The sequence below is a fragment of the Sus scrofa genome, chromosome 6 (genome assembly GCF_054392235.1).
Source record: "Sus scrofa isolate SSC_HxYL_T2T_F1_AM1 chromosome 6, Sscrofa_HxYL_maternal_Yorkshire_Landrace_v2.0, whole genome shotgun sequence".
NCBI classification, from domain to species: Eukaryota; Metazoa; Chordata; class Mammalia; order Artiodactyla; family Suidae; genus Sus; species Sus scrofa.
The window spans coordinates 64691525-64717327 of NC_139388.1; the positions used below are offsets into that span (position 1 = coordinate 64691525).

The following is a 25803-nucleotide window of genomic DNA, read 5'->3' on the forward strand; positions in this document are numbered from 1 at the left end:
AAGGGGCGTGCTCACTCCTAGAATAGACACGGTCACCCCTCCCACGTTGATGGTGGTGCTCGGAGAACTCCAAGTACACTCAACCGAAGTACCCCATTTTCAAGCAAGGCAATGGCCACTTGTTTTTCTGAGCTACAGTCACACCCAAGATGTTTAAATATATCCTCCTGGAGTCACGTCCCCACCCACCAGGTGGCCGTCCATGACCACGGTTTTGAAGCCCTCGTTCTCCAGGTGAGACCCTGAGGCCCCAAAGGGGACAGGGTCACGAGCTGCTCAAGGACAGCAGAGCGCCGGGGCAAGATTCAGGGCTCAAAGTGGAAACTGCGCTTCCTCCTTCAACGGCCCCTCTGCTAGGAACCCCCTCTTCCTGCAGAGGCAGAGGGGACATGGAGTCCGGCCACAGCCCTTCAGCCAAGCTGAGAACCCCTTGGCAGGGCCCTTCCTCCCTCAGGACATCCGCCTGCAGCCTCCCAAGATCCTAGGAACATAGTCCCCAGGACTCCAGCGGTGGGTCCCCAGACACTGGAGGTGGCAGCAGAGAGCCCCAACCTGAGGACTGACCTGCAGGTAGTCCTCGCCTCCCAGGACTGCTCCAAGGACTCCAGAGACGAGGTCCACCTGGCCCTTAGCGCAGAGTCCAGAAAATGGCAAGCGCCAGAAAACACCTCCCATGCCCTTGTTCCCACCCCCACCCACGCCCACCCAGCCCCCCCAGCAAGCTCGCCTGTCAGATGGTGGAATCCGTCTTCCTTCTCTGCGGTACACTGGGAATCAGCAGCAGGCCAGGCACATTTCCAGCCTCCTCTGCAGTGAGATGTGACGCCCCCACTGTGGGATTTGAGCAGGGGGGGAGACTGATGCAGTTTCCAGGCCCAGTCTTCCAAGCGGTGGGATGCAGGAAGGGGCTGCAGGGGCTGGTGGGGGACACAGATGAAAGCTGGAAGGTGAGCTGCCTACCAGCAGGTGGGGACCCGCCTGTGTACCTCCAGCTTCCTCGCCTCGCTGCCCACTGTGGGATTCCTTTTAAAAAGTGCAGTGGGAGGGCCTTCTCTGAACAACCGCCCCAGGTCCTCGCAAGCCTGTCCATACGCCAGCCTGGACACACGGTGGCCACTCTGCTAGGGCCCAGCCCACTGCCAGCGACCTGGCCGGGCCACCCTTCCAGGACAACACCCAGTTTGACCAGGCAGCTGCTCAGCCGGCTGCTTCTCTCCAGACACCTGGCCCGTGGCCGGTCCCCCACCCCGAGCAGCAACTGCCCGGTGGGGAGCGCCCCGTTTATTTACCCTCCAGCCCTTCTCCCTCCGGAACTCAAGAACCACGCACAGCAGGGACAATTGGATAGTGCCATTTATTGCCCCCGCACCCCTCCTTCAACCGCGCCCAGAGCAGGGAAGAGACCGGACCCCATTCTCTGAGGGGTACGCTCGGGACATGGACTAGTTCCGCTCCTGCACGCCTCTGCGGCTCCGGGTCCAGGAGGGGAGGAAGGGCTGGGGCCAGGGAAAGGATGGCACCCGCAGGGGAGAAGAGAAAATAATAGGTGGGCGGGGCCGGGGAAGGTACGATTCAAAGAAAATTCTACAAGGAAAAAGGACCCCTCTTCCCTCCCTCTCTGGGGCCCCTCTGGTAGAAGGGGTCAGATTGCTCGCCATCCTCGCAACACCCCCAGTCGGTGGGGGAAGAGAAAGGGGAAAAAGGTCTTTCGCTCATGGTTTTGTCGCCTCTTGGTCTCTCTAGTTCTCACACAGCGTCCTAATTCGGGTTCGGCCGAGAACCTACGAACGGCAGGCCAGGCCGGAGGGCCGGGCGCGGGGAGGGGCCGGGCGGCGAGGGGGTGTCCTCGGCGCCCCGCCCCAGGCCTGCTGCACCTCTGAGAACGCAAGGGCCGCGGGAGGGGAGACGGGCGCGCCGCCGGTCCGCGGCTGCCCTCTGTCCGCTTCTCCCCGGGTCTCTGGGTCCTGCGCCATCGTCCCCGCCACGCCCGAGGGGCCCTGCCCCCCCGGGCCCCCGCCCCTACCGGCCCTCCCCGCCGCGGCACTCGCTGCACCGCCCGCCGGCCGCCTCGTCGTCGTCCTCCTTGTCCTCCCCGCCCGCCCGGTAGTAGCTCTGTCCGCAGCGGCTGCAGACCGAGGGCGCGCCCACGGCGTGGACCTTCTTGTGTCTCCGCAGCGCCGCGCCCTGCACGAAGCCCTCGCCGCACTCCACGCAGATGTGCGCGGGCTCCTCGGCCCCCGCCGCCCCGAGCCCGTCCCCGTGCTGGGCGCGCTGGTGGGCCAGGAGCCCGGCCCCGTGCCCGAAGCCCTTCCCGCACTCCACGCACACGTACGGCTTGGGGGCCGGGGCGCGCCGCGAGCGGGGTCCCGGCGCCTTGGCCCCCGTGCCCGCCATGGCTGCGGCCGCCGCGGCCCCCTCGCCCGGCGCGCCCACCACGATGATGCCCTCGCCGTCGCCCACCGGAATGGCGATCTCGCCGTCCGCCGCCGCCGCCTCCTCCGGGGCCTTGGCCCGGCGCACGCTGGCCGCCAGCACCTTGGCCGCCACGCCGGGCCCCGACAGCTCCGGGTGCAGCCGCAGGTGGCGCGCCAGGCTCTTGGGCTGGCTGAAGCCGCGGCCGCAGCGCGGGCACACGAAGGGCTTGAGGCCGCTGTGCGAGCGCCGGTGCTTGGCTAGGCTTTTGCTCTGCGTGAAGCTGCGGCCGCAGTCGGGGCAGGCGTAAGGCTTCTCGCCCGTGTGGATGCGCTGGTGCTGCATGAGGTTGGAGCTCCAGCTGAAACGCTTGCCGCACTCGGAGCAGGCGTAGGGCTTCTCGCCCGTGTGGATGCGCCGGTGCTGCACCAGGTGAGAGCTCTGCGAGAAGGTCTTGCCGCAGTCGCTGCAGGCGTTGGGCCGCTCGCCCGTGTGCGTGCGCTGGTGCCGCGTCAGCTTGGACCAGTGGCTGAAGCTCTTGCCGCACTCGTTGCAGATGTAGGGGGCGGGCGGCCGGGGCCGGGGCGGGGGGCCGGCCGGGGGCGCCGACTGGGGCGGGGACAGCTTGGTCGGGGGCCAGCTGGGGACGTCGTCGTCATCCATGATGAGGATGTCCACTGGAAGGCAAGAGCGGGAGAGGAGGCGAGTCAGAGGCGCCACGTGCGAGCGCGGCCTGGGGGCTCTTCCAGCTGCTACGGTGCATGGCCCCCGGAACCCGCTCTCCTCCGCGCACCCTCTCAGGCTGCCCTGTTAACCGGACGGTGGCAGCACTGACCTCGCAGGGCGGGCGGGCCGCGCCACGCAGAGCTCTGCCCAGAGCTGGCCCTCAATAGAGGGCCCATTAGTGCCTTTTCCCCTCCTGTTTCCCTCCGAGCATCGACCCCGCCCTGGCATTTTACGAAGCATTAACTACCCACCCCTTAGGTCTTCTCCCTCCTTCATGGCTGTTTCCCCCACATCTAGAGCGATGCGCGGGTCGTCCTGGGGATTCCAAAAATGTGTTAAAGGAATCGCCATGAAGGAGGGTGAGGGATGGAGGTCCAGGGAAGGCTCTTAGCAAGGAATGCTTCTTGAAGCCCAAAGCGCCAGGCTGGGGGCAGGGACAGCGCGGCGGGGCGGTGTGCACCTTGGCCCAGGGACAACAGGTTGCAGCACCTTGTAGGTGTACAAGCCTGTAACTGATGGTGTCACATTTGGGCTCTCGGAAGCCGATCCTGGCTGCAGGTGAAGAGAGAAGAGGAAGGGGGAACAGGACTGGTTAAAGGGGTCACCGAAGTCTACACACACACACACACACACACACACACACACACACACACACACACCCATTAACTGGGAGCGCAGTCCCCAAATACCGCAGCCCCTATTACAGACATCCTCACCCTGGTCCCTGGTTTTGTGGGTCCTGTATGCCCAGTGCGGACAGTAAAGGAACGTGGGGCTTTGGTCCTGGCTTCTGCAAACAGAGGACACCACCGGGGACAACGCCGGCCCTCTGCCCAACCAAAAAAACCCTCCAATACATTTGCACTGTGCCTGGCCTGAGCAGTCTCCCAGGCGAAATGAGGGCCTGCCTCCTCCCCAGCTTGCCCAGCTCTATGAGACTGGGCAGGAACTACACAATGGGGTCAGGGCAGGGCCCTAGGCCTGGGCGCGCGCCTGGGCTCCGGCCCCGCCCCCTGGGGCAGGTCCCACCCACCGGCCTCCGCGCCCCACCTCTGGGGCACAACCCCGCCCACCAGCCTCAGGTCCCACCCCAGGCCGCCAGCACGGCCCCGCCCTTCTTCTCCGGCCCCGCCCCCAGGAGCTCCCCTCAGGTTTCTTTCAAAGGTGAATCAGGATTTCAACTCGGTTTTGCCACTCCCTCTCACCAGCCTGCAAGCCCACAAGGACAGCGGTCGGATCCCTGTGTCCCAGCACCAGGCCGGGAACAAAGTGTTCGAACATGGCCCTGAGATAACGCTGGCACGCACATACGCAAGGGCTGCGATGTGCTGAGCCAGGCCCTATGCACTCGAGAAGCATCACTGCAGCTCAGTCCCGCAACGCAGGCTCCCCGGAACTCGGGTCTTTAGTCTGGGTCCCCAGGCGGCCAGCCTGAGCTCCTGCATCGCTGAATGACAATGTCCCCAGCCCTAGGCACCGCCACCGACGCGTCCCCCGCCCCGGGGGTTCTCAGCACCGAAACTTTGAGAACCGCTACACCACCGCGAGGAGTTCCGGAACAGGGCCTGTATCGGGACAGGTACAGAGCGGAGGAAAAAAAAAAATTCAGGTAGGGGTGGGGGCCACTTCTCAAGAGATGTGTCAGCACAAATCAAGACATGGACTCCTAGGGCACTAGGTGGAGAGAGTCGAGAATAAAAAACGAACTGGGAGTTCCCGTCGTGGTGCAGTGGTTAACGAATCCGACTAGGAACCATGAGGCTGCGGGTTCGATCCCTGCCCTTGCTCAGTGGGTTAACGATCCGGCGTTGCCGTGAGCTGTGGTGTAGTTCGCAGACGCGGCTCGGATCCCGCATTGCTGTGGCTCTGGCATAGGCCAGCGGCTACAGCTCCGATTCGACCCCTAGCCTAGGAACCTCCATATGCCGCGGGAGTGGCCCAAGAAATAGCTAAAAAGACAAAAAAAAAACTGGAACTGGAAGGCCATCTGAGCAGGGCGTCCGGGCAGCAGGGTGGGGCGGGCAGGAGGCTTGCTCTTCTTGGGAAATGAGCCCTCCCTCTTGACTCATTCTAAGTACTCTGCACTCCTTTGATTAAAATAAACCTTTTGTTGTAAAAGCTGTCAAGAGGGGAAGTTTAACAATACACCGTGTGAGTCAGCCGTGAGGAAAATTCACAATTAGGACCACAGGACTGAACACATCGCACCCGAACCTGTCAAACGCCTGTGACTACATCAGGTGCGCTGGAAGGGGGCAGGGGGCCAACCTCCTGGAGCCGCTGGTGACTGCACTAGATGTACAACTGGCAAAGCAGGGGCGAGAGGCAGGGCGCCTGGCCAGAACCGGGAGAGGCAGCCCGAGGCGCCCGCGGGTAGAGGCACGGCAGCAAGCAGGGCTGAGGAGGGTGCAGAGGGCGCGGGCTTCCACTGCAGCCTTAGGCTAAGTGACTGCGGTGTTCCGTCTACACGTGGACTATTCCAGCAAGGGTTAAACTGTTGGCTGGAAGGTCCGGTCACTCTGGGGGGCAGATCCTCTACCTGCGGGGTCCTGGTTCCTCCTCCAGTACACCTGGTGTACCAGGCGGCTCTCTGGGTCTGCAGAACCCCGCTCCCCGCCACACCCCAGGTCAGGTAGTCAGCTGCTTCCCTCGGGCTCGCATTTCTCACGGGGCAATGTTGCTGGCTCACAGCGTCATCTTTAAAAGGATTCAAGAATTCCCGGAAAAAAAGACCACAGTGACCAACACAAAGGGTTCAGTCAATAAAAATAACCAAAGTTATTTGATGGCTGCAACGGCACCCTCGAGGGAGGAGAAGGGGTGTCCCAGGCAGCAGGTGCTGAAATCCCACTGTCCTTCACCAAAGGGCTCAGCTCAGGCCCTGCAGGCGCTGGCTCCCAGCTCTGGGCCCTAGGCGGATTCTGCCACCCATGCAGCTTCCCGCCCGCCCTATGGCAGATCCCCTTGGTGGACCTTCTGGGGAAGGGTGGGACTTGTGGCTTTATTGGATGTTAACTTTTTTCCTTGTTATGGTAAAACACAGGACATTCAGAGGGCCCGCACACATGCAGAGCTGACCGCAAGACAGTAAGACAGATGCAGGGCTAGACACAGGTCTTGGCCACCCACTGGGAGCCCCTCCGAGCCCGGTCCAAAGCTCACCCACCAACCCTCAGCCTGACCTGGGCCCTCACCATCCCCTGCGTCTCCTCCAGAATCTGTCATCCCAAGTAGGCATCCCCAGATACTACGCAGTTTGGTCCACTACTTGGTTTGTTTTTTGTCCTTTTAGGGCCACACCTGAGGTATATGGAGGTTCCCAGGCTAGGGGACCAACTGGAGCTGCAGCCGCTGGCCTGCATCACAGCCACAGCAACGCCAGATCTGAGCCGCATCTGCACCCTACACCGAAGCTCACGGCAATGCTGGATCCTCAGCCCACCGAGCAAGGCCAGGGATCGAACCTGCGTCCTCATGGACGCTCGTCAGATCCGTTTCCGCTGAGCCATGATGGGAACTCCTACTTTGCTCTTTTAATACACAGGTACCCCAGTCTCTTGCTCTTCCTTACAATTTTCCTTTGGAAGAACTGAGCCAGAGGGACTCTTGCTGACTGCACCTGACTGTCAGCAGCCAGCCAGCCCCTGCAGTCATTCTGTTCCTTACTGAGCATACCTGCTGACCTAGTGCTTCTCTCTCTCTCTGTTTTTTTTTTGTTGTTGTTGTTTGTTTGTTTGTTTTGACACAAGCGAGATCCAAGGCACAGCATGGCTCCTTAACTGCACCAAGAAACTCCTGTTTCTCTTTTGGTGATGTCAACAGCCAAGCCACTGACCCTTGCATCTACTGATTCATTGCGTGGTGCAAAACGGGGCTGTTCTGTGGTTTCTTCTGCGTGGAGCAGCTGGAATAGCTCTTAGAGACTCTCCCTCATCACTGGCTGGTTTACCCAGGGGTGACGCTCCTGTGGGCACGGCAGGATAAACCTCGCTTCCCCTCATCTGCCCAGTTTTCAAGGTTATGGACTGGTGCCCCATCATCCTTCAAGGTATCCGAGCAGGCTTTCCTTCTTAACGCCACAATGAGTTCATGGCTTTAAACGGATCTGGTGGGTACCATCCACTGCCATCATCCTCCTGCCTGCAGGTGCAAAGCCCCCAGTGGGCCCCGCGGGCTCTGGCTGGGACCCAGGTGGCCTCCGACAGCTTCTCCCCAGTCCAGCCTAATGAGGTGCCCAGACTCATCCACACTCCCAGCCCCAGACCTGCCGGCGGCCGTTTCTCCAAGGGGCTCTCATTTCTTTTGGTGAGAAACAATTTCAAAACCAAAACGTGGAAAAGGTCATTGCTCTGGTTTTTGGATTTTTTTTTTTTTTTTTTTTTTGGTCTTTTTAGGGCCGCACCCGAGGCATATGGAGGTTCCCAGCCTAGGGGTCTAATCAGAGCTGTAGCTGCCGGCCTACACCACAGCCACAGCAATGCGGGATCTGAGCCACATCTGTGACCTACACTGCAGTTCATGGCAACGGCAGATCCCTAACCCACTGATCGAGGCCAGGGATCAAACCCACAACCTCATGCCTAGGCGGATTCGTTAACCACTGCATCACAACGGGAACTCATTTTTTTGTTTTGTTTTAATTAAATTCCTATGAGCTCTGATACTCCCCCTATGAATCCCGCCCAGCCGGTTATCATTCAGTCTCTTCTGTGACAGTGGAATCTCCCTTCTCAGGAGGGGGTGCTTTCTCATCCACTGACCCCCACATCATGGAGCTCCCACACAACCATTCTAACGCCACCACTGCCAAGTCCGACTGCTCAGAAAGCAGGTGCACTTAGCTCTGCTCGTGCCACCCCGTTCCCCTCACTGATGTCACAACCAGACCCCAGGAGGCCTGATCCCGCTCCTCACCATCCGTGTCTTGCCATCGTGGCTGCCCGAGGCGCCCTTGCCCCCATACTCGGGGGAGGGCCCACGGGAAGGCTATTTGCCCAGGTCCTGCTGGCGAACAAGTTCATCTGTACCCTTCGCACGTGGGGGTCAGTCTTCCTGCCTGAGCTCCTGGGCTCACCTCCTCCCGGGAGAATCAACATGACTGCATTTTCTGCCGGCGATCCCACCTACTTTGCCTTCCCTGCTTTGTGCTGAGATGCCCTGAAGGATTTCCTTCCTCCTTTAAAGCCCAGTGACTTGATCGGAATATGTCTTGTCCCTCCGAAGTGATGCTTGCGGATTTGGGATTTGCCCCTCCAATAACCGACTTTTACATTCCAGGAACGTTTTCTCAACCTGCAGTTTCTACCATTTATTCTCTTCTTTATTTTGGATTTCTTCCTCAAGGGGTTTTCTTTACTTCAGCACTTTTTTTTTTTAACTCTGCCTTAATCTGTATTTGTTTTTTTGTTTTTTTTAAATGTTCCTCCTTTTAACTTCTGTTTTTTCTTAAGGAATAATGTGGGGGTTTGGGGGCTTTTGTTTTGGGAGGGTTGGGTTCCCAGGCTAGGGGTTGAATCAGAGCTGAAGATGCCGGTCTACACCACAGCCTCAGCAACGCGGGATCCGAGCCGCGTCTGCAACCTACACCCCAGCTCACGGCAATGCCAGATCCTTAACCCACTGAGCGAGGCCAGGAATCAAACCCATGTTCCCACGGATAGCAGTCGGGTTCACTAATCGCTGAGCGAGGCCAGGAATCAAACCCATGTTCCCACGGATAGCAGTCGGGTTCACTAATCGCTGAGCCACAACGGGAACTCCTAACGTGTTATTTTTATTCAGCCCTCAGCTCCTTCTACTTCATTTTGAAATGAATTTGTCTGTACTTCTAATTCTCTGTTGAGTCCTGCCCCCTGGTCTGAGCTGTCGCGCCCAGGTCACTCTGAACAAGCCTGACCTGTCTGGGGGGCATCTCTGACCATCCTCCCTGCCTGTGAAGACCCTACCATGCCCCTTTTCTTTTTATCCTAATAGTTTTGTGGGGCGGGGGTGGGGGGGAAGAAGGACAGAATTCCGTATTTTTCTGTTTCAATCATTGGGGGATTTTGTTCTTCCTTTTTTAAGGCCAAACCTGCGGCACATGGAGGTTCCCAGGCTAGGGGTCACATCAGAGCTGCAGCTACCAGCCTACAGCACAACCACAGCAACGTCAGACCCGAGCCGCATCTGCGGCCTACACCACAGCTCACGGCAACACCAGATCCTTAACCCACAGAGCGAGGCCAGGGATCGAGCCTGCAACCTCATGGTTCCTAGTCGGATTTGTTTCTGCTGCACCACGACGGGAACTCCCACTGTCAGATTCTTAACCCTCAGAGCCACAATGGGAACACGTGATCATTTCTGTATGGAAGTTTCCCTGAACTTCTAAGAGGCTAAGCTCTGGGCGGTTTCTGGCTTCTCAGAGCTCCCTCTTCCTAGTGTGTGACTTGCTCTCCCAGGGTTCCCGGCTCTGCAGCCGCCTGCATTTTTATGTGGCCTTTTTCTGTGCCCCCCGTTGGTCAAGAACAAGGATCCCACTCATTTTGAATCCCCTCCCGGCAGGCTCTGCTCTTCATGGGTCCCGCCCGCAGGGCGCTGTACCTAAGTGGTGGCAGGAAGCCATGGGCTCCTGGCAGCTGTGGCACCCGCTCCCGCTCTGCACAGAACACCTCCGAATCCAGCTGCTGGCTCAGTGTGACCACCCCCAGGTCCTCCGGCGAACACCCGAGGGCCATCTGTGCGTCCCCCCTCCTGCCCGTGCCAACACCACAGTGGCTGGGCTGCTGGTGTCCCCACCCAGCAGAATTTTGGCGTCTCCCACCTAAGGGGTGCTATCTGTGCGGCCAGGGGATGTGGATTTTGCCGTATGCAATGGCTGTTTTTAGGGGGCAGCAGGGGGAGGTCAGCGGAGATACCAGGCCGCTGTCATCCCAGCTCAGATGGGGCACTTCAGGTGAATCCACCCTGCGGGGCTACTCTCAAGATGTGCGAGGCGGGCTCAGCGGCGGGAGGCTCGAACCCTGCGCCTCGTGGGTCAGCCAAGCTGAAGACCTTCTCACCTCAGGATCGGGATGTCTTTTTTAAGTTTTTCATTCGCTTTCTGGACCGCCCCTCATTCTGAACACTGTGTAGCTGAGGCCCCAAGCCGTGCCCGGACGGCTCTCCCACCTGCACCCCTGCCTGCTCACCCTGGGAACCCTGAAAAGAAGGCGCCTCCAAGCAGAGGGTCGGGGTCAATCCTCCCAGGAGGCAGCGCCACACAGACTCTGGCTGAGGCCTGCAGGCAGTCTGGGCCCCCGGGCCCCCTGCACTGGCTCCTGCCTGCCTCACCGCACAGCACCCTTTGACCAACACCCTGGCCTTGCAGGGTGTGAGAACTCCACGAGGCCCCGCCCAGGATGGCTGGCAGCGAGCTGGGGGCACACAGAAGTGCTCACAGCCCTGCCCCCCCAGCCCCTCGTCCTCCCCGACAAGCCAGAGGGAAACAGCGCACGGGAGCTGCAGCCAGAACAAGCCCACTGCCCCCACAGCGGCCGGCAGGTCTCAGGGCAGGGGCCGGGCACCGTCCCATCACAGGCAGCTCCCCATATGGGCGGGACCCAAAAGGGCAGGCCCAGGACAACAGAAGCATCCAGGCCACATAGCTCATGGGCTAAGAGAAAGGGTGTCTCACAATGTAGGGGGCACCAGGGCAGGGAAGGGCTGGAACAGAGTCCCAACAGGTTCTGGTGGGCGAGGAGCGGGGGGGACAGCGGGCTGGACAAAGGCGACATGAGAACCCACTTGTGCTTTTTCGAGGCTTCCTAAGAAGACTGAATTGATGGATGGCTCATAAAAATTGAAACCACCTCACTCAAAGGCAGAGAGAGGAGCCGGGACCCGCTGGGCAGGAGAGGGCACCAAGGAGCCATGTCCTGTCAGGCGAGATGAGCGTTTTGCAACTGTTGGAGAATTTATGGCAGAAATGATATCGTGTCTGGGATTTTTTTTAATACTCCAGGGAAAAAAATGGGGCACAGGCAGGAAAGACGACAAAGTGCTGCCCACTGCCAAGGCCGGGCAGCGGGAAGGGCCATCCCTGCATCACTGACCTTTGAAATGCCCCAAGGGAAGCCCCCTCAAACTGGCCTGAGAAAGCTGAAAGCCAGGGGCCGGAGGCCGGGGCAGGCCAGGGGGTGGGGGTGGGCTGACGTGGGGAAGGGGGGCCACGGGAGCCCCCGCTGCAGAGAGGAGGGCCTGCGCCCCTCGGGCCCTGCGCCCTCCGCAAAGCATCAGCCCTGAAGTCTGCTTCCTCCTCTGCAACCACCCTTCACCCTCACTCTGCGGACCCTGAACGTGGGTCACAGAAGGGACGAGGGCTTTTAAAACCTACCCCCCATGACCCTTCTTGGACGGACGGCTTGGGACGCTGGCACCAGGGCTGCAAACCCAGGGCCTTTCCATAAATAAAATTCTATCGGCACACGGCTGCACCCACTCGTTTCCATGCTGCCTGTGGCCGCTCTCCAGCTGCGAGGGCACAAGGCCTGCCCAGCCGCAAACGCTTCCCCTCTGGCCCTGGATGGCTAGAAAGGTTGGCTGAGCCCGTGCCAGGACGCACAAAGACATGATGCCCACAGGAAGACGCATCGACAGCAGCGTAAGAAAGTCCACACTTTATTTCTCAGGCGCCCTGCGTGAAAGCCCCTGGAGACGGGGACACAGCTTCAAGAGAGGGCAGGGGTCAGCGGGGACTCAGGGGTTGGGGGGGCTCGGCAAACAATGCCTAGTCCCTAAGGGCTCAGGGCTGAGTCTCGTTCAGCCCAAACAACGCTTTATTAAATAACACATGCTGTCAATACTTAAAAGGTGAAAGATAAAACCCCAGAGAGATAAAGTCCCATAGAAGGCAGTTCTCCCCCCACAATCGGCCCCAGCCCTCCTCTGCGCTGCTGCCACTCCCCATATACCACAGGCTGTCCCTAGCCCTTACGTCCTGGTCCCCCTGGCATGTGGGTCTGCCACCCTGATCTAGTGTCTCCTGCCTGGGAGACACTGGGCAGTGCATCCAGGACACTGGGGGGCAGAGGCCAGTCCATGAGGGTGGGGAGGACGCAGCCCCCAGGCTCCAGGGACACGGGGAGGGACCCGGAGGCACCACAGCGCAGGAGGCGGCCTGGCTGAGCCCAGGAGGATGGGGGTCCCGGGGCCACGGAGGGGAAGGGGACCAAGGAAGCCGGGGCCCAGGAGCAGGCCCGGGGTCGGCAGGGAGGAACCACCCAAGGCCACCTCACCTGGGTTCTCGTGACTGGCCATCTGCTGGTCCTCAGAGTCCAGTGGCCCCGGAGACCAGGCCTCTTCCCGCAGCTCCATGTCCGGGTCCCTGTTAGAAGGGGATGAGACAGAGGACAGAGTTTACAGGACACTGGCTGGATGGTGGGCCGGGGTGGGGGTGGGGGGTGCTCTGTGGCCTCCGATCAGCCCGAGAGCTCAGAGTGCCCGGCTCGGGCCCAGGAGGCAGGAGGCATGGAGCTGGGTGCCTGGGGGACGAGGGAGAGATCTCTTCTCCCCACTGCACCAGGGGCCAACCCAAGGCCACACACAACCTGGGCAAGGAGGACCGCACAGACTGCGGCCACCCAGCCGGGGCTCGCATCCCAGCTCTGCCCTGCGTCCTGGACTCTGCAAGAGGTGGAGAGCCTGGGCAGGCACTCAGCCCCGGGGGCTCTGCTTTCGCCACAACCTGGGGCTAGGCGCACCGAGGGCTCGCCTCCCTCCGGGCCCTATCCTCGGTGTGACGTCGCAAGCAGGCCGGTTTCCCGACAACTGACTGGGACCTGAAGGGGGCCCTGGTGGCTCTTCTGGTGTTCAGGTCCGAGCCAAGGCCCGTCTGTCTGAATGCACGCAGCTCAGGGGACCTCTCAGCCCACGGTTCTTGCATCCCCCTTTCCACATGGGGGACTGGCCGCTGGGAACAGGGCCACCAGGCCCAAGCACCACACGGCCCAGGCACAAGCCTGGCCATTTCCCCTGAATCCCCGCTGTCCTGGCACTGACGAGAGCCCACTGCGCCGGCGGGGGTGCAGACCTGCCTGCACAGTTGAGGACTGAACACTAGCGGCCGTGCCCACTCAGAGGCCTCCGGGCACCATGTGGGGACACAAAGGCAGGCCGTCTGCCCAGAACCACCCGGTGAGAGCCTGACACGCCAGCCTGGCCCTCAGCGCTCTCACTCGCCCCGTCCTGAAGGCCGGGAAGCGCACAGTCACTAGAGAGGCCGGCGGGGAAGATGGACCGAGGCCCCTGCCGGAGGCGGCCCCGCGCGACCCTGCACCCAGGCTCTGTGGGACTGCCACCCGCCGTCAGGGCAGAGAGAGAGGGCGGCCCCGAGGAGCAGGGAAGGGACGCAGAGCCCGCGCTCCCACCCGCCCTGCCATCCTGACGCTGGCGGAACCACGACAAGACCCTCATGAGGCAAAATCCAAGGGCAAGACAAGCCAGGACGAGACCGGCCGCCTCTGAGGCCCGTACCCCCCGGACCCCAGCAGGGACAGGACAACAAGAAAGGGGACACTGAGCAAGGGGGTGGGAAGGTGGGGGGCCTGAACCAGCAGCTCCTGGGAAGGGCAAGTGGGCAGAGGTGAGGCTGGCAGGGGGTGGACAGGCTCTGGTCCAAGGCTCAGGGCCCTGGGGGCACGTACAGAAGTGAGCACATTGAGTGGGGAGCAGACAGGGGGGGTCCTGGGAGCCGGGAGGAGAGCACCCGGAGGCTTCCCTGGGCCGGTTCTCATGACCAGACCTCCCGCCAGCCTCCGCCGCCCCCTCTACAACCAACGGGAGCAGCGTCACTGCCCTGGCAGGTGACAGGACCCACCTGCAGAGACACCTAGCCAAGGCCCAGGCCGTGTCTGAGCCAGATGAGAAGGTACGTGCCACAGGCTGGCTGGGGGCTCAATCCAGTCCTGCTCTCCCCGCCCCCCACAGGAGGGCACCAGCCCCTGCCTGCGGGACGGTCCCTGCCAGCCCAGGAGGCAGACAGCAGACAAACACAGGAAAGACAGGTGACTTCTGACAAGGAAAGTGCCAAGACACACATGGAAGAGGACAGCTCCCCTGGGGGGTCTGAGGGGCATCTCCCAGGAGGACAGGCCGTGGGAGCAGGCCTGAGTGAGGAGCGGAGGGAGAGGGAGGGCTGAGAGGCAGGGCCCTGAGGGCCAGGCAGGGGCTGGGGAACCAGCCGACGTGCGGACATGCAGGCTCTCCTCCAGGCAGGCACCGTTACAACACCTGTTCTACAGGTGTGGAAACTGGGACGCACGGTCCCAGAGGGGCCAGATCCTGGGGTCCCTTGCAGGAACAGCACTAGCAGTGCCAGCTCAGGAACCTGGCAGCTCAGTCCTCAGGACGTGGGAGGGCGCTGCCCAGCCTCCTCTGCCGACCCACAACACTGACACTCTGCTGAGACCCGTGGGTGCCCCGCAGCAGCATCGGGTGCAGCCAGGTGCTGTGAAGAGGTGGTGGTGGGTGGTGCCCGGACAGACAGGCCTGAACAGAACAGCCGCTCGAGGGACAGAAGGCAGTGACCCAAACTCTGAGACTCGCCCCCCGACTCTGACCGCTCCACCCTCTCAGACAACTGCAGGAAGCAGTAAGAGCCACACAGGAAGGACAGGCTGGCCCTCGGACCCACCGAGCCCCTACCCCAGGGGCCCGGAGCTAGGTGACATGGAGGTCTGGGTGATGCCGCTGCCAAGCCCACCGCCCCTACCCAGGGAAGCCCACTTCAGAAGCTAATCTGCGGGGAAAACCCAAACCTCGGAAAATGCTTCATACAGGGGAAAAAAAGTGCAGCACAGCAAGATTCAGCTAGAGCAGGGGAAGAACCGGAAAGCACTCGCCAGCCGCGGTGGGAGAAAGTGTGAGAAGTGAATCACAGCCCACGTGGCAGCGGGTCCAGGCGCTGTCACGGCCACAGAAACAGTGGCGCCCCCACCAATAACAGAAAGAGACATCTTTTTTTTTTTCCCCGATTTTTAGGGCCGCACCTGTGGCATATGGAGGATCCCAGGCTAGGGGTCCAATCGGAGCTGCCACTGCCGGCCTACACCACAGCCACAGCAACGCCAGATCCAAGTCGCATCTGCGACGTACACCACGGCTCATGGCAGTGCTGGATCCTTAACCCACTCAGTGAGGCCAGGGATCGAACGTGCGTCCTCGTGGACACGAGTTGGGCTCGTTACTGCTGAGCCACAAGGACGCCAGGAAGCGCCATCGTGACGTTTTCTTTTCCTTCGCGTCAACGTCCCAACTCTTCTCCACCCGCAGGTGCTGCTGTGGGTGAGAAGGGGACGAGACTAAAAGCTGGGTGTTTTCCTGATGATCACAAGGACTGTGCAGCACAATGGGGAAGCCAGTGGCGCTCGAGGGTGCAGCCCTGGGCGGGCCCTCGGATTACAGGTGAGCATGAAAACCACGCGCGTGCGGGACGGGCGTGCAGACCAGGGCGGCGGCTGCACGAGAGCCTGGCTGGTCCCGCCTGAGAGCCAGGCTACCACGTGACACCAGGATCCCACTTCCAGGCATTCGCCCAGGAGACACGAGCGGACAGGCGAGACAAGGGGGACATCCCAGCCGTGCCGGGCATAGCAGGGGACAACCGCCGGCCCCGAGGCCACTCAGAGCGGCTCCACCGCCAGGACGCACCCAGGCAGAGCTAAGGGGCAGCCAGGCGGCAGCGGGCTGGGAGGGACGGCTTGTGGGCACGGGGCCGTGTGGGGCTGATGACGATGCCCTGGAAGCACAGACCGGTAACGGAGGCACAACGTGGTGAGTGTGTTAAAGTTCACTCGACTACACAAGACACGACACTGCACCTTACGGTATGTGCGCTCTCTCTCAGGTAAAACGGAAACAGACCTAAAAACTTGTTCTGGGCCTTCGGATTCCAACCCTGCCAACATCAGAAATACCCAAGAGAATGAAAAGGAAGCGTCACCAAGGGCTGAGGGGGCCGAGGAGGCGGGAAGGAGGCTGCTTGGAGCCTTCGGTGTCGAAACTCGTTTGCCAGGCGGTTATCACGTGCTTCCACTGGAACAATCCGCCTGCAAGCCAACAAACAGGGACTTCCCAGGCCGATGTCCACCTCAGGCCAGCTTCCTGCAGGGAGAAGGCCTGAGCCGGCCTCCTCCCACCCTCTCCTGCCCATCCTCCCCCCAGGGAACCTGCAGGCTCTAGGGGGAGGGGATGGAGGACAGGGAGGGTCAGGCGGCCAGACTTCCACGCCCGCATAGGTGCTTACAGAGCACCGGGAGCACGCTGCCCAGAAGAAGGCATTGAGGGAACCAACACGGGGGCTTCCAGGGTGGGAAGAGCACGGAGGGGAAGGGAGGGGAGAGGGGAGGGAAGGGCAGGTCTCAGTCCGGGACCTCCGCCCAGGCTGCTCTGCACACAGATCACAGTTCAATGCTCTCTGACCCCCCTTCCCCAGGAGGCGGGAGGCCAAGCGCCCTCCCTGCACCAGGAGGAAGGATCAGCACAGGGGTCTGTGACAGGCCCCGTCCTTCGTCTCCCAGGCCCCCGGTACCCCCGCAGGGCCACCCTAGCATGGTCACACGGCTGGGTCCGGGATTTTCCTGCGGAGGGCCCCCCACGCTCGAGAAAATACAATTCACATGCTTTTCTCCCGCTAATCCACCTTCATCCAGCTGGAAGCTCTCAGGGGGCAGAGGAAGATCCTAGCTCCCCCAGGGGCGGCGGGAAAAGGCCTCTCGGTGGGACCGGCAAGACCGGGAGGGAAGAAGGTGAGGGAAGGCCACACCGAGACCCTCCTGTAAACTGTCCTCCAAGAGAGAGGTACCGCCATGCCTACGCTCAGGTTGGCATTGATGGCTGGGAACCAACACATGCCCTCGAGGTTGCTCTTGGCTTGGGGGGCCTAGGACGCTTACTCTCCAAGGGGTAACACAGTCTGCCCCGGGATGCACAGGGGCTCTAGGACTTGGCAAAGCCCCCCGGGCCACAGGGACACCCAGGAAAGGCCTGAAGGTGGGAACGGAGAAGTGGGCCTGAGGGAGGCCGAGCGGGACTAGCCGGGGGAGGAAGGGCCCTGCGGGGCCGCAGCAGGGCCGCCAACGGGGAGGCCATCCTGAGGTTATCGCTCACTCCATCTCTGGGCCCCTATTCTGCGCCTGAAGTCTGCTGGGAGGGGGGAGCCGGCTGAGGGTCTGCAGCCTTGGTGCCTGGCGAAGCCTGGGCAGGAGCTGGTCTGCACTTCCTGGGTCCCCGCACTAGGGGGGCTGGACAGGAAACACCAGGACGGGTCAAGAGCCCTCAGAAGCCCTCAGAAGGACAAGCTTTTTCCGTGCTTGCGGCACAAGAGGCTCACCTCTTCATTTTGCACTGCACTCCCCAAAATTACGGAGCCAGCCCTGGCAAGAGATGAGGTATGAGAGGCCGCAGGGCTGGGGCAGGGGCCACAGAGGCCCAGCCAGGGGTCCAAACACGGCAGGAAACCCCGAGTAGGCAGAACTTTACGGAGGCTTTAGAAAGACATGTCTTCTCAAGTTGAATTTTGAGGGGTCAGGGGGCTCTCCCACTAGAGCTGCCAGTCAGGGGCTGCCTGGCACGACACACACGTGGGACCTGGGGACAGCTGGGGACAGTCCACTCTGCATTTCGGTGTTGGGCCTGAGCAGAGGGAGTTTCCACCACCTACCAGGGAGATTTAAAACCAGCCCCGGTGAGAACACAGCTGGCACCTTGAAGGTGCTGCCATGGCTCCGGGCTCACAGGCCAGGCCCTGGTGCAGGCCCTGCTCCACTCTGGGGTCCTGCACGCAGCTCAGCCTCTCTGGCCTCGGCTGGTACTGCTGGAACCGCGTGAGGATCGGGCAGCGCACGTGAGGGACCCATGCGATCCCTGTGAGGAGCCACGGGCACACCCAGGCCCCCTCTCTCCCACCCACCCAAGCACTCATCAGCTGCTGAGGCCTCCAGTCCTGTCCTGGGGACTCAGGGCCCTAGCGCAGGATCTCAGGGGGGCGGGGGAAGCTGCAGCCCCCTCCCCAGCTCTCAGGACCCAGCTGCCCTCTGGAGAAGGGGCAATGCCCGCAGCAGCCTGACTGGAATCTGAGGCCCTCCGAGGCCGAGGGCAGCGGTTCTGCCCTCCCTCCTCCCTCGGCCTCCCACCCATCTCCCCCGCAGCCCCCAGGGGGCCTGTCGCAGCCCTGTCCTCACCCTGCTGCCCCCCACTACGCAGAGATGAAGGCCCACCCCGGCCAGGCCCTTGAGCAATCCAATTAGCGCCCCGAGCTGACGGCCCCCCGCTGCGGCTGCTGCTATTAACCGGGAGACAAATTATTGTTATTATTGTTGTTATTGGATCCACCCACCTCCTCTGGAAGCCTGCCCACCAATTACCCCGCTCTTTCTTCTGCTGCCAATCGCACCTCCTCCCCCCCAACCAGCTCTGTGCCCTGGCTCCCTGGTTTCTCGCTGCAGGAAACACCTGCCCCCTTGTCCCGCTGGCTGTCCCACTGGCCCTCGGTGGGCCCCTTCTCCTCCTCTCTCGACCCCGGACCCCCAGGCCCTCCCCCGAGGGCCCGCTCCCATCTCCTCTCCCTGGCCGCCCTCACCTCTCGCCTCTGACTGCTTTCCCTCCGCTGTCAGAGCTGAGCTGTGACCGTCACCTCTCCCCTGATCCCCCAACCACCACCCGTCAACCCCTGGGCACCAAGTCCAGGGGCTACGTCTCAGCCTCACCCTGACCCCAGGGACAGCAACTAGCACCGCTGTGCTGCCCCTCCCTTTCCGGAGCTCCTGGGCCTCCCTCTCCCCCTCCTCCCCGCCCTGTCCCTCCTCCCCACCCCTCCCAACCCCCACCTCTGGGGGCCTGCACTCCGGCCCAGGACCCTCCAAAGGCTGCTCCCCGCACCACAGGCCAACTCCTTTCAAGTTCCTCAGTTCAAACAAGCCAACTCAAAACAGGCAAAGGGTCAGAAAAGACGTCTCACCAGACATCACACAAGGAGCTGAGAGGCACAGGACAAGATGCTCGGCATCATCGGCCATCAGGGGAATGGCCACCAAACCACAGCGAGACCCCATGGCACACCCGTCAGGGCAGAGGCAAGAAAAACGGCAGACTCGAGTGCTGGCGAGGACGTGGATGAATCAGAACCCCGGTACACGGCTGCCAAGACGGCGAAAGGGGGCAGCTGCCGTGGAAAAGAGCTGAGCAGCTCCTCCAAAGGTTAAAGCTAGAAGTACCGTATGAGCTGCAACTCCGCTTCTGGCCCCGTACCCAAGGGAACTGAAAACACATCCACACAAAAATTTATACCCACAGGTTCACAGAAACATAAACGACAACAGCCAAAAACTGGAGCTCATCACCTGAAGAGCAGACGTGCAGACGTGCAAACGTGCTCCCCCGCGGCTGGAGTATTACTCAGCCCTGCAAAGAAGGCAGCGACCATGCGGATGGAAGGCAGACGGAGGTCACGTGCCGTGGGAGTCCAATCACACGAAGAGCCCAGGACAGACAAACCCAGAGACAGAACACAGACCAGTGGGGCCCAGAGCTCCATGCAGGGGTGGGTACACACCTCTGGGGGATGACGAGCAAGCCCCAGAATCAATGTGGTGACAGCTGCACGTCCTCGAGAACACGTGAGCCACCGATGAACGGCAGGCTTTGAGGGAGCAGGTCGGACAAGATAGGAGTCATACCTCAACAAAGCTATTTTTTTAAGGCAGCTCCGTTCGCATCACCCCTTGCCTAAACCACCGGGCACAGGTGCCCAATGCGCTTAGTCCACAATCCAGACTCCTCCCCAGACCCCGAGTCCCCTCTGGCCTCTGGCAAACTCACTTCCTCCTCCAGCCCCTCCCAGTCCTCCACCTGCCTTCTCACCTTTCAGGGCCTGCTCCAATGTCACCTCCCTGGCCCGACAAGCCGCGCCCCACATCCCAGCATCCACCACCTGGGATGGGCCTCATTTCCTCCCAGGGGTCTGTGTCCTTTCCTGTGTACACCAGCTCCCTGCAGACAAGCCGGGTGGCTCCACGGGGCAGCCTCGGACCCCCAGGCCCCTCCCCTCCTCAGCAGCCCCCCTACCCAGCTCCTACCCCACTTCCCTTTCCTCTGGGCCTCCTCACCCCTCACTCCAGGACCCTCCTTCCCCTGGGCCACCCAGGCCCCCAGCTGGGCCTGCAGGGCCCTCCCCGCGTCGGACCTGGGGGGATGTCTCTGCGACGCCATCGGGATCCTGTGCCTCCTTTGCGGGTACGGCGGGGTTGCTTGGGACAACTTTCCAAGGACTGGATGCGCAGGTGTTTTCTTCTTGCCTGGGGTCAGCCGGGTAGGCGGCTCTTCCCTTGCAGGATCCCCAAGGCTGCCGGGACAGGGCTGAGCAAGGCCCCTCCTGCCTCTGTCTCCCTCCCTCTTCTCTGCTTAGGCCCCCCTCAAGGAAAGTCTATTTCACTGCTCTATCTTCCCGATGGCCCCCTCGGGGTCCCCACGCTCTCAGGCTGGGCACCAACCACCCCTGCTTCCCATCCTCTGAAGTCCCCCCTCCCCAGGGGCCCAGCAGGGGCCAGGCTCACCAGGAAAAAGAGTGAGCTCAGGACAGACACCCACAGCCCCAGTCGCGACTCCCCATCCAAAGAGAGAACTTCCACAACCCCTGGAACCCGGACCTGCAGGTGGGCCTGCCGCCACCGCCCCACACTGGCCACCTGCCACCAGCCAGCACTTCTAGATATTCAGAAACGTTTGTGACCATTTTTGAATGTTGCAGAGTGACTAAAAATTGTTTAAACAAACAAAAACACTCTTCAGGACAGGGAAAAAAAAAAAAAAAGAGTTGCACCTACTGGTGGGCACAGACTCTCCCGCCCTGGCATCTGCACAGCGGTGCCTTCCACCTGGCTCACCTGCTGCCTGCAGCCCCACTGCCAAAGCCCAGGAAAACGGCACCTCCCTCCCCAAGGAAGCCCTCCCGGGTTTTCACCTCACCTCAGCTCAGCAAATGAGACCAACTCACAGTCCAGCACAGCCTACACATCACAGACTAGGCACAGGGGGTAGCAGGTCCGTAATCCCGATCCCCCAGCCCCCCTGGACGGGGAGGGCTGGCTGCCAGGTCAGAATCGGTCCCTCTGCCACCCCCCCCCCCCGCCCCCCACACAGCCTGGGCAGGTGCTCACCCAGGCCTCCTCATCTCTGAAGGCCCGACCTCAAGAATCAATGAGGTAAATGCAACGAGCTCAGTGAGGAGCCAGGCGCCTAGTACTGCCTAGTAATCGCTGCCCAAGACCTGAAGCCGCGTTGAGACAAGTGCAGTGGCTCAGCCAACGTCACAAAGCAGAAGTGCCAAGACCAGATGGGTGGGCAGACTCCCAGGCATGTCCTCCCTCCCACGGAGGACGCGGGTACCTGCTCCCTCTGTTTCCACTGTCACAGGACCTCCCCGGCTCACTCGCCCCTGTGGCCTCCCCGACACCCCACCAGACTCCCCCACACCCCACCCCACCCGGCAGGCAGGGTCGAGCTCCCAGCAGACCGCGCCCACAGAGCCCCAGGATCCTTGGCTTTCTGACCTGCCCGACTCTGAGCTTCGAGGCTGGGGCCACGTCTGCTGCATCTCCGTGAGGCCAGCCACACAGGACTCCCCACTCGGCGTGAGAGCAGCCAGTGTTCTGTGCACCCAAAGGCCAGGCAGACAGAGCTGGGGAAACCCCACCAAGGCGGGTTCAGGACTCTGGGCCTAGGCAGCCGGCCGGGGGGAGCAGCCCCGGGCCCTCCCCACCCCTGGCTACCAGAGCGGGACAACCCCAACTCCCACACCAGCCTCATGAGTCAGGGAGGACTCCCGACACCTGGATCTCAGCACTCGCCACCCATGTCCCCGCCACTTGGGAAAGTGACACCTGAAATGAGAGGCTGGGCCTCAGAGTTCCCTGAGCCAGCCCCCCACATATATAAATCTTCGCAACAGCATGCCCCACTGGAGGCAGGGCCCAGAGTCCCCCACCTAAGAGACCTTCAAAACAGCCTGTCTCCCCGAGGCCCAAAGAAATGAGTCCACAGAGGTGAGAGCACCACGGTAAAGGCCCGGGGTCTGGAATCACACAGGTCCGAGCTCCTGAGCTGCTGTGGGGCCTCGGGCTCCGACCCACCCCCTAGGACGGGGGTGACCACCTCCACGCCAGAGCATCCAAGGGCTTAGGACAGTGAGTACCAGGCACAGGGCCAGACGCCTGCCAAGTGCTCAGCAAGAGGGTCAGATCTGCAGTGTGTCTCCACCAGGAGGCCAGGGCCACCGCTGACTCCCAGGGGCAGTGCCTGGCACGTGCCCTGGCAGGCAGGCAGGAGACCTCAGGCAGCACCAAAGGACGAACAGTGGGGTCTAGGGGGCTGGGAGCCACGTCTGAGCACCGGTGCCCATCAGTGACCACCAAACAGCAGGGGACAGCCAGGCAGTTGCTAGAGGCCATGAACTGCCTGCCCAGCGCTCCCCTGAGTCCCAGGGTCCTCTTGGCCAAGTCCCTTCTGTCCTTCAAGACTCCCCTGACATCCTTCCTGGCCAGAAGGCACACCCTCCGGGCCCCAGGCTCCCAGGGCTGTCCTGGCAAACATCCCCTGGGGGCCTTCCGAGCACATCTCTCTGGGCTGCTCCAGGACAAGAAGCGCGGCCCAGCAGAGCTTCAGGAAACCTGGGCCAAGTGATACTTTCCCACCTCACAGCAGAGCACCTCGCCAGGCCCGGCCGTGTGCGGCGGCCTTGATGGACTGGCCTTATCCAGGGGATGGTCGGCTGTGCGCTCCACCTTGGGGGACTGAGGAGGAAAAAGAGCCTGGGAAAGGGGAAGTGGCAGGTCCAAGGTCACGCGGCTGGAAGAGACGGAGCCCAGGAAGGCCCAGAAGCCTTTCTGCACACTTAACACCCTTTCCTGAGATCTGCTCTGGCTCCGTTCCTACCAAGGTCAATACTATTATTACCAACCCTGCTCTATTTGAGCAGAAACTGAGAAGTTACTAGTCCTATGAAGTCACAAAGGGGATGAAATGGTGGAGCTGGGAGTGGAACCCAGGTCTGTCTGACCCCAGAGCTCTGAACTAACACACTGCAGGCCGCTCCTGGGTCCAGCACCACGATAAACCCTTCCTGTTCTCCAGCTCTGGGCAGGGGTTAGATCTGGAAGGCTTCCAGAAGGAAAAGGGCTAAGACGGCTAACACAGGAGGAAGCTGATCTGAATGTTCTCTGGGGCTGAGGCAGGACCAGAAGGACCGCAGCAGAGGCAGGTAGGTGAACGCCAGCTGCCTTTAACCCAAGAGGCTTACAGTCTTACAGAGGAGATAAGCCCGGATCAAGAGCAACTGCCTCCCTCGGGGGAGGCCCAACCCAACACCCAGTGGGATCCTCAGGACAGCCCAACGCAGGACCCGGCACCAAGAACCACATGGAAAACACAAACCAACTCAGTCCCTTCCTAAAACGCTGACTGCCTCTCTGGACTGGCTGGCAGGAGTGTCTTCCCTGGCTCCCTCGACCACCTGGATGGGCACGGGAAAGGGGAGGGGCACGGATGCCTCCAGGAGCCTCAGGGCCCGCCCCCTCCGGACTCTTGTTCTTCTCCTCGTCCGTGGTGCCCAGCACTGGGCCGGAACTAGAAGAGCCTCTGTCCACACTCGCCGTGGCTCACTTTTCCGTCTGATCACGCTATCCCCAGCTTGCCTGGCCCCGTGGGCCCGAGAGGCACTCATCTCTACAAACTGGGGCGTCCCCCTTTGTGGCCAAGACTGGGGCGGGGGTACGGGAGCGCGGTTCGACGCCCAAGAGGCTCTGAGGTGGCCATCGGGCCCGGCCACCTTCCTCGCCCTGCCTCGCGGGACACGCGGTGCCTGACCTTGGCCCAGCCACTTCCCCTCCGCCGCACGCGCTTCCTGCCGCCCCCGCGCTGGGGCGAATGAATGAGCCTCCCACCGGCCGGAACGCCCGTAATTACCGGCCGGATCAAAGGCCGCACGCAGCCCGCCCCGGGCGGCAACGGGACCAGACTCCTTTGAAAAGGGGAAGGAGTGGGGGCAAGCGGGGGGCCAAGACAAGCCCGTCCTGGGGCTGCCGTTTCCGGTCAGGCCGGCTGAGCCCGCGAGGCCCCCTCCCCCACCGGGGCCTCAACTTCCCCCGGGAGTCGCCACCACTTCCGGCCACGACCGGCCGGGGAGGCTGGGGGGACGCGGCGGCCCCGCCCCCCGAGCCCCTGGCGCAGCGCGCGCTCCGGCCCGGGCGCGCTCCCCAGGCGCACCCCCCTTCCCGCGCCCGCGCGCTCCCCGAAGCCCCTCCCGGCGCCCCCGCCCCGCCCCGCGTCAGCGGCCGCGCGCCCACTCACGCCCCCCCAGCGGCGCGCACGCGCACTCGCCCGCCCAGTCGCGCTCGCCTCCCGCCTCCCCGCCCGCCCCCCCGGCGGCAGCCCGGCGCCCCGAGGCGCGCGCCCACCCAGCCCCGGGCGCACGCCCCCCGCCCTCGCGCCCTCCCCTCACCTCCTCGGTCCCGGGGCCGCCGTGCCGCACTCCTCCTCCTCTCTCCTCCCTTGCGGATGGTGGCAGCGGCGGCAGCGGCGACTCAGACCCTGGGGTCAGGGGGACGGGCGCCCAGGCCGGAAGTGACCTTCCTGGACGCTTCCGCCCGCGCCGCTCCCCCCTCCCCTTCCCCCCCTCCAGCCTCCACCCCGTCCTCGCCGCTCTAGGAGGCGAGCCCGGCGACCCCCTAGCCGCCGCCCCCCCAGCTCTATGGTGCGGAGCGGGCGCCCCAGGGAGCCACTTCCGGACGCGTCTAGGACCCGGGTCCTCCGTCCATGCTCTATGGCGCCGCGCGCTGAGGGGCTTCGGGCCCCGCCCCCTTCCAGGACAGGAGGCGCGGGCTCGGCCCGTTAGGCGGAGACTTCCGGGTGTCTAGGGAGGTGCCCCCCGCCCCCACGCCCGGCTCTCGCGCCTGCGCGGTCGTGTCCCCGCGTCAGCCCCGGGTGGGGAGGTGTCGGGGAGGGTGGCCGCGGAGGCCGCTCGTGCCGCTCCGGATCCTCCCGTCGTCTCTATCATTGTAACCCCTTCCCTGCCGACGCTGTTCGCAGTGGCCGGAGCCCGCGCGCCCGGAGGGGCCCCTCGTCGGCCATCCTGGTCCTTTCCCTACCGGACTGAGCGCTTCAGGCTCCTCGCGATGTCGCGTCCACCGCTTAAGCCCGTTTCCTCCGGTCTAAAGCAACGATAACACATTGTGCGCCTGCAAGGGCTTTGTTAACCTGGTCCCCTTTGCAGATACCTTGGGGAAAGTCACAGACCGAGAATGCGGAGCCTGGGCTCGAACCCGTGGAGTCTGGCTCCAAGGTCTTGTATTGAACCGTACCTATGCATACTGCCTCTTATAACGGAATGTGGATCAGAGCAGCTACGGATTCACCTACTCCCGGGCATGTGCGGCAGGCCCTTTGTAAAGCACTCTCTAGATGTGAGCTGTTTTTGTCAGTATTATGTTTATTAAAATTCTTGTTTAGACCAAGGTATCCTTACAGGCTAGGTTCTCCCAGTCCCTTCCCGGGTCTGTAGTTGGCTGGCTCTCACCTAAGCGACAGATGAATTCTCCTTATTGTTTATAACAATTTTCTTATCGCCATCGCTGAAACAGTCATAGGCTTGGAAGTTAC

The 25803-nt window shown here is 62.2% G+C and overlaps 1 protein-coding gene across 6 annotated transcripts; it reads right to left on the reverse strand.

The window, feature by feature from the left end:
- Positions 1–1768: 1768 nt before the first annotated feature.
- On the reverse strand, positions 1769–24770 carry ZNF787 (zinc finger protein 787). 6 transcript variants are annotated; one of them, XM_084962244.1, is made up of 5 exons: positions 24647–24770; positions 12393–12481; positions 3599–3690; positions 3390–3453; positions 1769–3089 (listed from the first exon to the last, which is right to left on the reverse strand). In XM_084962244.1, exons 2-5 carry the CDS (start codon positions 12469–12471, stop codon positions 2020–2022), a joined length of 1305 nt encoding a protein of 434 aa, XP_084818370.1. In that variant the 5' UTR covers positions 12472–12481; positions 24647–24770; the 3' UTR covers positions 1769–2019. The 6 variants fall into 6 exon arrangements, with proteins under 6 accessions (XP_084818370.1, XP_084818371.1, XP_084818369.1 ...); XM_084962245.1 differs by lacking the exon at positions 24647–24770 and adding an exon at positions 24112–24292; XM_084962243.1 differs by lacking the exon at positions 24647–24770 and adding an exon at positions 20336–24292.
- Between the last annotated feature and the right edge of the window lie 1033 nt (positions 24771–25803).